General features: G+C 41.7%; 1 protein-coding gene across 16 annotated transcripts in view; it reads left to right on the top strand.

The window, feature by feature from the left end:
- Positions 1–211: 211 nt before the first annotated feature.
- OPHN1 (oligophrenin 1) overlaps positions 212–11551 on the top strand; it is a 665513-nt gene continuing 654173 nt past the window's right edge. For 6 of the 16 annotated variants that reach the window (XR_005061052.2, XM_037017099.2, XM_073227842.1 and 3 more), the window contains exons 1-2: positions 213–923; positions 1057–1227. Coding sequence is in view for 13 of the 16 variants with exons in the window: in XM_037017099.2 (XP_036872994.1) it covers positions 1074–1227 (154 nt within the window). In the remaining 3 variants the exon portion in view is untranslated. Of the gene's footprint in view, positions 924–1056; positions 1228–11551 lie in introns of those variants that run through there. The other 10 variants (XR_005061051.2, XM_037017090.2, XM_037017088.2 and 7 more) reach the window with 5 other exon arrangements.

Raw genomic sequence — 11551 nt, 5'->3', positions numbered from 1 at the left:
GTCAATTCCTCCCGTGTTCCTGTTCCAGTTTCGGATACTTTCCACGTAGCCTCCAGCGTGCGTGGCGCACCTGCCCTCTGGGGTGGGCCCGGCGAGGGAGCCTGGAGCGGGCTGGGAATGCCTTTGGGGAGAACGGCCGCTCGGCCAGCAGTGGGGAGATTGCAGGGAGGAGTCATGGGGCGTGAAACGGGAAGACTACATCTCCCAGGCCGCCACGCTTTCCAGCTGGAGCCCTAGGGCACTGAATGCTCCCGGGTTTCCGCAGAGAAGCGCGGAGCTACCGCAGCTATTGTGCGTCGAGCTGTAGCCTTCGTCACTCCCGCTTGCGTGTCTGTGGAGGAAGGCTAAATTTCGTGGCCGCCCTGGTTTAACCTCTTCCGCGCCTAACGGGACAGCAGGCCAGTTCCCTTGAACTAGGAGGAACTCTTGCGAGTCAGAGGATTCGGGTAACGAAACCCTAGGGGGCGAGGAAGACGACTGAAAACGGAGCCTGAGCCCTCGTTTCGGTACAGGGCTTCTCTGGGGCCGGGCGGCGGCGCTGACTTTGAGAAGGGGGAGGGGACCTTGCAATCTGGGTTGCCCGCCGACTTTGGCGAAGGAAATCTTCAGCCAGCTCAGGAGCAAGGAGGAAGGAGAGGCGACTCCCACCCCGGCGCTCACCCCCCGCCTACACCCTGGGCTGGCCTAAGTGTCACGTTTGCAATTGCTCATAAAGGATCCGGTCGGGCTCCGGAGGCAAGCCGGGTTGCGTTTTCTGCTTCCTGTCAGGGGAGGCGATGCCTAGGGGCCATGCTGCTTGCTAGGCTGCACCTCGCTGGGATCCGACTGCCTTAATCGGCGCTCCCTGTTACCTGAAGTGATCTTTCGGCCGCCCGTTTCTGGTACAGACCAGACATCTCTCCGCAGGAATCTCCTCCAAACAGGTAGTTACCTGTTCTCCTAAGGGAGGGAGGCTACAAGCTTCCTAAGCGGGTCCCGTCCTCATTCCATCCCATATACTTCCTGTTCTGTGCCACTGATGCTCTTGGTCTTTGTGTCTTTCCTCTGTCCTTCCAGCCCCTGCCATCAGAACCATGGGACATCCACCGCTGGAGTTCAGCGACTGCTACTTGGATAGCCCTGATTTCCGAGAGAGGCTCAAGTGTTATGAGCAGGAGCTGGAGAGGACCAATAAATTCATCAAAGACGTGATCAAAGATGGCAACGCTCTTATTAGCACAATGAGAAGTAAGTGGAAGGCTTCCATGAGCTGTTTCCCTTAGCTGGTGGCTCTGGCCTTTAAGCTCTTCCACACTCAGGGGGAGAGGAGGATTCAGGGTGACTCCCAGCCCAGATGTCTCAGGCGAATGGGTTTCTGGACTCTTTGGAAGTGGAAGTGGGTTGGAAAGTGGTGGCTACAGCTAGAACTTTAGGCCTTTCCCTTTAGTGGCCTTGACCTTGTAAGACAGGATCTGTAGCTGTGCAAGTGATGCTCTTGCTCTGCAATTATCCTTACTCTGCAGGTTGTTGTTCCAAAGGGACAATCTGCTGGTACTGTCAGATATGTTTAGCACCCATGTCTGGGACAAGGGGATATCCAAGCTAACCGAGGAACTGCCCCACCATTTCCTAAAGAATTGGGAATTAAGCATCTTCACTAAAGGTTTTGTTCTGGCCTCTGGTTACTACAGATAAGTGTGGGGGCAGCAAAAAATTGCCTGTGGCAAGTTATTTTCTAAAGAAAGTACCTTTGCTCCAGTGATTTTTTCCTTTAAGATATTGAGCTATGGTTTGGGCAAGGTCAGTCTAAGCTCAGAATTATTGGATGGCTTCACACGCCTCTGAATTATGCTTGAGAGTGGAACACAGATCTGCCTTATCTCTGGCACAAGGATTCCAGCCCCCAGAGAGCAAATTATGGGGCTCCAGGTGGGAGCCTTTGCTTAGCTTGCCTTTCTCAGTGGTCATAGCTGACAGCTGTGGGATCCTCCTCCCTTTCCCCACTGTGTGCACAGTTTTTATTTTTGGTAGTTGGCAGAAGGCTTGGAGTAAGAGAAAGAATAATAAACATTCCCAACAAGAGTGCAGGCAAACTGACAGTTTGTGCCAAAGTATATACTCAGAAGAATGGCAAATAATGATTAGGTGGAGTGATAATTAATTTCTTCTCTTCTTGGCTGAAAGACAATTGTGAAAAATAAAGTCAAAGTCCCTGATAAACTCTATGGTTATAACTTTGTTTGAATGGATTTACTGCCAAAATACTGTGTCTGCGTCCAGTGTGGGGACTTTCTTAAGACAGATGCTGCCAACCAAGAGCAGAGAGAAAGGCCTAGGAGTGGCAGTCTAAAGATAGCTGCTACCAGCTGGTACTTGTTGTGCAGCTCTTCTGATTTGCCCCTTGGACTCTGCTTTCCTGGCACATGTTGTCTGCCCACTTTAGTCAGAATATAAAAATTGACTCAAGTTCCTGTCAGTCACTTGATTGTGTTTGACCATTTGATGGTTTGTCCTATTGTGGCCTGAACAAGAGTAAACTCTTGGCAGCATCTTAAAGATGGGGTATTTGAGATGTTGATCCTCAGGAACTCATAGGCCAGACTTCGGGGTGTGTCACCACTTAATAGAGTTCATTGAGAGGTAAAAGATATGCAGACAAAATGGCAGTATAATGGGAAAAAACCCTAGACATGACATTTAGATACCTGGGTATGGTTCTGTTTCTGCTACTAATGGGAGTTATTGTCTTGGTAAGTCATTCTTCTGGGGCCCCAAGTCTGCAGCATTATATAAGCAAGGATGCATAGGGGATCTATAAAAATCTATATTCATTCACCTCTAACATTCCATGACTTTTTATTTTGCACTGCATATTATAATTAAATCATTTGGGAAAGGAATGACTAACCCAATTATAAGATGTTATTTTATACCTACACAAATTTTTGCATTATTTTAGTGTATGTGACAGTACTTAAACAGAGATTTAAACAAAATTCTCAAAGAGCCCTTAAAAAACAAGGATAATATACTTTATATGTATGTACATTTGTATATATAAAGTGGATGTCAGAAAAAAAGCCTACACATATACATTCACAACCATACGTACATACAGTGTCTTGGACTAATGGAAACTTATGTTTTAAAAGAATATAAAAGATGCATTCTGTACTAAAAATGTACATAAACTTGATAAAGTAGAAATAATGTAATTTGTGTAGCTTTTGTAATCTAGTCTTAAATTTGAAAAAAAAACACTTTATTATATTTTATACTCCAAAAGACAAAAATTTTAGATACTCACATTAAGATGGCCTTATTTACATTTAGTGCCTGTTCAGCACTTGCTTAGACAGCTGGGGCAGAATTACCTGGTAAGTAAGTGCTTTCTTGGAAGGATGGATGGTTCCATTCTTGAGGCATATTTGATATTGAATGTACTTATTGGAGCCATCTTCAGCTTGGCACAAAGAGAACCGGGATGCTAATTTCAACACTGCCACTAGCTGGCTCTACGAGGTTGAGTAAATTTTTAGTTTTGTGAACCTGAATTTTACCATTTGTAAAAATAGAAGTTTGGTCAGTGAGGATTTAGGATTCTTCCTGGTTTATCATTCTCTGTTTTCTGGGCTGCCATTTTATTTTCCAGGCTGCCACTGTCTTACTCAAATAGTCAAGCAACCTAAATTGATTCTGTCATAAACTTTAGAGCCAGTTCATCTTACTTTGTGAGAGTAGGGAAAGGGAAAATCCAAGTGGTATGTCCAGCATGAGTAGATGACTTGAATTGTACTAATCTACCTGAAATCCTCTCAGTGAATGCTCCTTGAGAGATGTCAACCTGATGCCCTTCAGATCTGTCCTTAATAGCTCGAGATGTGTCTTAACTTTATCAACATTTCTGTAGACAGTGAGAGAGAGCAAAGTTTTTAATCCCCTTGGAGTTGGTGTAATGCCATTGTGTGCAGGGAGGAGTTGGTACTATAATACAGATTTTCAGATAGCATATATTCTGCCATTATCCCAGTGATGTTTAGTCAGTGTCTAGGAGCACTTGAGTTCTTTTAGATATTGTCCAGAGTAACTCAGATCAATGTAATGAGTAAGTCATATGGTAGTGATGTTAGTAGATGTGAAGCAGTGTCAAATGGAATTTGGTGGAGGTGATACCGCTATATTCATTGAATATCCACGGACAAACAGATTCCAGTGTAGCTGGACTGGGAGTGCTGTGGTACTAGGGTAGAAAAGTGAACTAAGCCAGCATTTCAGTGTGGTCATTTCTAAGAGGCTGTTTTTTTTTTAAAGAGATGGTGGGTTAGGGAAGATTATGGCTTGACCTGCCTGTTAAGAAAAGTATGTGAACTAGAGTTAAGTGTGATGAATAAAAATTACTTTTCAGCTTCATTTTTTTAAATTAAGGTATCATTGATATACAATCTTATACTCAGGTTTCACATGAGCAACATTGTGGTTACTAGATTCCCCCCATTATCAAGTCCCCACTACATACCCCATTACAATCATTGTCCATCAGCATAGTAAGATGCTATAGAGTCACTACTTGTCTTCTCTGTGCTATACTTCCTTCCCCGTACACTCGCCCTACATTATGGCTGCTAATTATAATGCCCCTTTATTCCCTTGTCCCTGCCTTCCCACCCACCCTCCGTAGTCCCTTTCCCTTTGGTAACTGTTAGAGCATTCTTGGGTTCTGTGAGTCTGCTGCTGTTTTGTTCCTTCCATTTTTGCTTTGTTGTTATACTCCACAGATGAGTGAAATCATTTAGTACTTGTCTTTCTATGCCTGGCTTATTTCACAGAGCATAATACCTTCTAGCTCCATCCATGCTGTTGCAAATGGTAGGATTTGTTTTCTTCTTATGGCTGAATAATATTCCATTGTGAATATGTACCACATCTTCTTTATCTATACATCTACTGATGGATGCTTAGATTGCTTCTATATCTTGGTTATTGTAAATAGTGCTGTGATAAACGTTGGGGTGCATATGTCTTTTTGAATCTGTGATTCTGTTTTCTTAGGATAAATTCCTAAGAGTAGAATTCCTGGGTCAAATGGTATTTCTATTTTGAGCTTTTTGAGGAACCTCCATACTGTGTTCCACAATGATTGAACTAATTTACATTCCTACCAGCAGTGTAGGAGGTTTCCCCTTTCTCCACATCCTTGCCAGCATTTGTTGTTGTTTATCTTTTGGAGGTTGGCCATCCTAACTGGTGTGAGGTGATATCTCATTGTGGTTTTAATTTGCATTTCTCTGATGATAAGCGATATGGAGCATCTTTTCATGTGCCTATTGGCCATCTGAATTTCTTCTTTGGAGAAGTCTCTGTTCAGATCCTCTTCCCATTTTTTAATCGAGTTATTTGCTTTTAGGTTGTTGAGGCACGTGAACTCTATAAATTTTGGATGTCAACCCCATATCGGATGTCATTTATGAATATATTCTCCCATACTATAGGATGCCTTGTTGTTCTACTGAAGGTGTCCTTTGCTGTACAGAAGCTTTTTAGCTTGATGTAGTCCCACTTGTTCATTTTTGCTTTTGTTTCCCTTGCCCGGGGAGATATGTTCATGAAGAAGTCACTCATGTTTATGTCCAAAACATTATTGCCTATGTTTTTTTTCTAAGAGTTTTATGGTTTTATGACTTACATTCAGGTCTTTGATCCATTTCAAGTTTACTTTTGTGTATGGAGTAAGACAGTAATCCAGTTTCCTTCTCTTACATGTAGCTGTCCAGTTTTGCCAACACTAGCTGTTGAAGAGGGTATCATTTCCCCATTATATATCTATGGCTCCTTTATCATATAATAATTGGCCATATATGTGTGGATTTATATTTGGGCTCTCTATTCTGTCCCGTGGATCTATGGATCTGTTCTTGTGCTAGGACCAAATTGTCTTGATTACTGTGGCTTTGTAGTAAAGCTTGAAGTTGGGGAGCAAGATCCCCCCTACTTTATTCTTCCTTCTCAGGATTTCTTTGGCTCTTTGGGGTCTTTGGTGGTTCCATATGAATTTTAAAACTATTTGTTCCAGTTTGTTGAAGAATGCTGTTGGGATTTTGATAGGGATTGCATTGAATCCGTAGATTGCTTTAGATAGGATGGCCATTTTGACAATATTAATTCTTCTTACCCAAGAGCATGGGATGAATTTCCATTTATTATTGTCCTCTTTAATTTCTCTTAAGAGTGTCTTGTAGTTTTCAGGGTATAGGTCTTTCATTTGTTTGGTTAGGTTTATTCCTAAGTATTTTATTCTTTTTAATGAAATTGTGAATGGAATTGTTTTCCTGATTTCTCTTTCTGCTAGTTCGTCATTAGTATGCAGGAATGCAACAGATTTCTGTGTTTTAATTTTGTATTCTGCAACTTTTCTGAATTCAGATATTAGTTCTAGCAGTTTTGGAGTGGATTCTTTAGGGTTTTTTATTTACAGTATCATGTCATCTGCAAATAGTGACAGTTTGACTTCTTCCTTACCAATCTGGATGCCTTTTATTTCTTTGTGTTGTCTGATTGCTGTGCCTAGGGCATTCTGACTTATGTTGAATAAAAGTGAGGAGAGTGGGCATCCTCGTATTGTTCCCTATCTTAGAGGGAAAGCTTTCAGCTTTTCACTGTTAAAGTGTGATATTGGCTGTGGGTTTATCATAAATGGCCTTTATTATGTTGAGGTACTTGCCATCTATGCCTATTTTGTTGAGAGTTTTTATCATGAATGGATGTTCAATTTTGTCGACTGTTTTTTCAGTGTCTGTGGAGATGATCATGTGGTTTTTCTCCTTTTTGTTGATGTGGTGGATGATGTTGACAGATTTTCGAATGTTGTACCATCCTTGCATCCCTGAGATGTATCACACTTGATCGTGGTGTATGATCTTCTTGATGTATTTTTTTTTTTTTTGTGTGTGTGTGATGTCTTTATTTTTCAATGCTTCATTTAGGTTTAATTAACACAATAGAAAGTGCACAACCTGACACATTTTGATCTATGTATACATCTATGAAACATAATCATCAAGATAGTAAACATATCCATCACCCTGAGTTTCCTTCAGCCCATTGGGTCTCTATGGCACTCAGTGACTTCGGGCAAGTGCTGGGGGGCTTTCTGTCACTATAGATTTGCATTTTCTAGAATTTTATATAAATGGAATCATTTAGTGTATATTCTTCTGTGTCTGGCTTTCACTCAGCAAAATTATTTTGAGAATTATCTATATTGTGGTGCATATCAGTCATTCACTACCTTTTATTGCTTGTTAGTTTTCCATTTATGGATATGCCAAATATATCCTTTTGGTCTTTTTTTTCAAGTAGATTTTTTTTTAGAGAAGTTTTAGGTTCATAGCAAAACTGAGTGGGAGGCACAAATTGCCCATGTATCTCTTGCCGTAACACATACATAACCTCACCTACTATCAACATCCCACGGCGGAACGGTACGTGTGTTACAACTGCTGAAGTTCAATAGCATCATTACTACCCAGAACCCACAGTTCACATCAAGGCTCACTCTTGGTGGTGTACATTCTGTGGGTTTAAACAAATGTGTCAGGACATGTACCCACCATTATAATGGCATTCAGAGTAGTTTCACTTCCCTAAAAATCCTCTGTGCTCTGCCCAGTTATCCTTCCCACCCCTCTAGCCCCTGGCAGCCACTGATCTTTTTACTCTCTCCATTGCATCGCCTTTTCCAGATTGTCATATGGTTGGAATATTACTGTAGCTTTTTGAGATTGGCTCCCTTCAGTTAGTAAAATGCATTTTGAAGTTCCTCCATATCATTTCCAAGCTTGATACTCATTTCTTTCTAGTGCTAAATAATATTCCACTGTGTGGATGTACCACCATTTATCTGTTCACCTACTGAAGATGACATCTTGGTTGCTTCCAAGTTTTGGCAGTTATAAATGAAGCTGCTGTAAATACCTGGTTTTTGTGTGGACCTAAGTTTTTACCTCCTTTGGGTAAATCCTAAAGAAACACAATTACTGGATTATATAGTAAGGATATGTTTAGTTTCATAAGAAACTGCCAAAGCATCTTCCAAAGTGACTGTAGCATTTGCATTCCCACCAGCCGTGAAAGAGAGCTCCTGTCGCTCCACATCATCACCAACATTTTATGTTGTCAATGTTCTGGGTTTTGGCAATTCTGATAGGTATGTAGTGGGATGTTTCATTTTAATTTGCATTTCCTTAATGACGTACATGTTCAGCATCTTTTCATATGTTGATTGGCCTGCTGTATATTTTCTTTGGGGCAGTGTCTGTCCAAATCTTTGGCCCATTTTTTAAATTGGGTTGTTTTCTTATTCTTGAGTTTTAGGAGTTCTTTATACATGTTGGATACCAGCGCTTTATCAGTATGTCCTTCGAATGCACACACCACCCAGATCTCTGTGCCCAGTACACCCCGAGTGCTTCTGTCATGGTCACCTGTAACTCCTCTCCTCTCTCTCGTTAGCACATCGGCCGTACCTGACACGGCTGATGTCCTCCTTGAAGGACGGTCCAGGTGGACTCCGCAGCCCCTGCTCTCCTGGCGTCCCTCCCCGTCCCTCATCATGTCTGCTCTGGCTGCTTTGCTTTTTCCTCATCTAGGCCTCTAAATGGTGTGTCTTAAGCTCTAAACAACGTTTTCTCCTTCATTGATGACCTCACGGCATTTCACGGTTTTAAAAGCCATCTAGGATCAGAGGCGTTGGAGACCGCCTGCCCCCCACGCCCTGCCCTCAGGCTGGCTGCCCCTGCTCCCGGAAGGTGGGTTGCCCCAGACTGCTTCCGCCTCCCTCCCTCCCTCCGCTCCAGGCCCCCCGTTCTGCGCACCCTCCCCTCTCCAGTGAGCAGCAGCCTCCTCTGGACCCCAGTCACCCTCACGGGGAGCAGGGTGTGCGCAGCTGGCTCCCAGGGCGTCTGCACTGGCCAGGGGTGCGAAGCGGGGTGCGGGGAAGCTGTGCCCGTGTGGTGCTCGCAGCCCAGGCTTGAGGAAGGCCGCCAGGCTTCTTGATGTATTTTTGAATTTGGTTTGCTAATATTTTGTTGAGTATTTTTGCATCTATGTTCATTAGGGATAGTGGTCTGTAGTTTTCCGTTTTTGTGGTGTCTGCCTGGTTGGGTATTAGAAAGATGCTGGTTTCATAGAGTAAGTTTGGAAGTATTCCCTCCTCTTCTATTTTTTGGAAAACTTTAAGGAGAATGAGTATTATGCCTTCTCTAAATGTCTGATAAAATTCAGTGGTGAAGCCGTCTGGTATGGCGTTTTGTTTTGGGTAGTTTTTTGATTACCACTTCAATTTCGTTGCTGGTAATTGGTCTGTTTAGATTTTCTGTTTCTTCCTTGGTCAGTCTTGGAAGGTTGTATTTTTCTAGGAAGTTGTCCATTTCTTCTAGTTTATCCAGTTTATTAGCATATAATTTTTCATAGTGTTATCTAATAATTCATTGTATTTCTGTGGTGTCTGTAGTGATTTTTCCTTTCTCATTTCTGATTCTGTCTATGTGTGTAGATTCTCTTTCTTGATAAGGCTGGCTAGGGGTTTATTGATTTTGCTTATTTTCTCAAAGAACTAGCTGTTGGTTTCATTGAGTTTTTCTATTGGTTTATTCTTCTCAATTTTATTTATTTCTTCTCTGACCCTTATTATGTCCCTCCTTCTACTGACTTTGGGCTGCATTTGTTCTTCTTTTTCCAGTTTCAATAATTGTGAATTTAGACTGTTCATTTGGGATTCATTTTCCTTCTTTAAATAGGCCTGGATTGCTATGTACTTTCCCCTTAGAACTGCATTTGCTGCATCCCACAGCAGTTGGGGTGTTGTGCTGTTGTTTTCATTTGTCTCCATTTTGGTTTGCTTGATTTTGGTTTTAATTTGATCATTGATCCATTGATTATTTAGGAGCATGTTGTTAAGCCTACATGTGTTTGTGAGCCTTTTTGTTTTCTCTGTACAATTGATTTTTAGTTTCATACCTTTGTGATCTGAGAAGTTGGATGGTACAATTTACATATTTTTGAAATTGCTGAGGCTCTTTTTGTGGCCTAGTATGTAGTCTATTCTAGAAAATGTTCCATGTGCACTTAAGAGGAATGTGTATCCTGCTGCTTTTGGGTGGAGTGTTCTATAGATGTCTTTTAGGTCCATCTGTTCTCATGTGTTGTTCATGTCTCTGTCTCCTTACTTATTTTCTGTCTGGTTGATCTGTCCTTGGGAGTGCATGGTGTGTTGAAGTCTCCTAAAATGAATGCATTGCATTCTATTTCCCCCTTTAATCTGTTAGTATTTGTTTCATATATGTTGGTGCAACTGTGTTTGGTGCATAGATATTTATAATGGTAATGTCCTCTTGTTGGATTGACCCCTTTATCATTATGTAGTGTCCTTTGTCTCCTGTTACTTTTAGTTTTGATGTCTATTTTGTCTGATACAAGTACTCCAATACCTGCTTTTTTCTCCCTGTTGGCATGAAATATCTTTTTCCATCCCTTCCCTTTTTCTTTTTTGGTATCATTAATCTACAATTACATGAGGAACATTATGTTTACTAGACTCCCCCCATCAACAAGTCCCCCCAAATACCCCATTACAGTCACTGTCCATCAGTGTAGTAGGATGCTATAGAATCACTACTTGCCTTCTCTGTGTTGTAGAATACTTCCCCATGCCCCCCTCCCCCACATTATGCCAGCTAATAGTAATGTCCCTTTTTTTCCCCTTATCCACCCATCCTCCCTGGTCCCTTTCCCTTTGGTAACTGTTAGTCCATTCTGGGATTCTGTGAGTCTGCTGCCGTTTTGTTCTTTCAGTTTTTTTCTTTGTTTTAATACTCCACAGATGAGTGAAATCATTTGATACTTGTCTTTTTCCTCTTGGATTATTTCACTGAGCATAATACCCTCTAGCTCCATCTATTTTGTTTCAAATCGTAGGATTTGTTTTCTTCTTATGGCTGAATGATATTCCATTGTGTATATGTACCACATCTTCTTTATTCATTCATCTTCTGATGGACGCTTATGTTGCTTCCATTTCTTGGCTATTGTAAATAGTACTGCGATAAACATAGGGGTGCATCTGTCTTTTTCAAACTGGGTTGCTGTATTCTTAGGGTAAGTTCCTAGAAGTGGAATTCCTGGGCCAAATGGTATTTCTGTTTTGATCTCTTTGAGGAACCTCCATACTGCTTTCCACAATGGTTGAACTAGTTTACATTCCCACCAGCAGTGTAGGAGGGTTCCCCTTTCTCCACACCTTCACCATCATTTGTTGTTGTTTGTCTTTTGGATGGTGGCCATCCTTACTGGTGTGAGGTGATATCTCATTGTGGTTTAATTTGCATTTCTCTGATGATTAGTGATGTGGAGCATCTTTTCATGTGCCTGTTGGTCATCTGAATTTCTTCTTTGGGGAATTGTCTGTTCAGATCCTGTGCCCATTTTTTAACTGGCTTATTTGATTTTTGTTTGTTGAGGTGCATGAGGTCTTTATATATTTTGGATGTCAATCCTTTATCAAATATGTCATTTATGA

The sequence above is a fragment of the Manis javanica genome, chromosome X (assembly GCF_040802235.1).
Source record: "Manis javanica isolate MJ-LG chromosome X, MJ_LKY, whole genome shotgun sequence".
In the NCBI taxonomy this organism is placed as follows: domain Eukaryota; kingdom Metazoa; phylum Chordata; class Mammalia; order Pholidota; family Manidae; genus Manis; species Manis javanica.
This window is presented reverse-complemented; position numbering and strand designations above follow the sequence as displayed.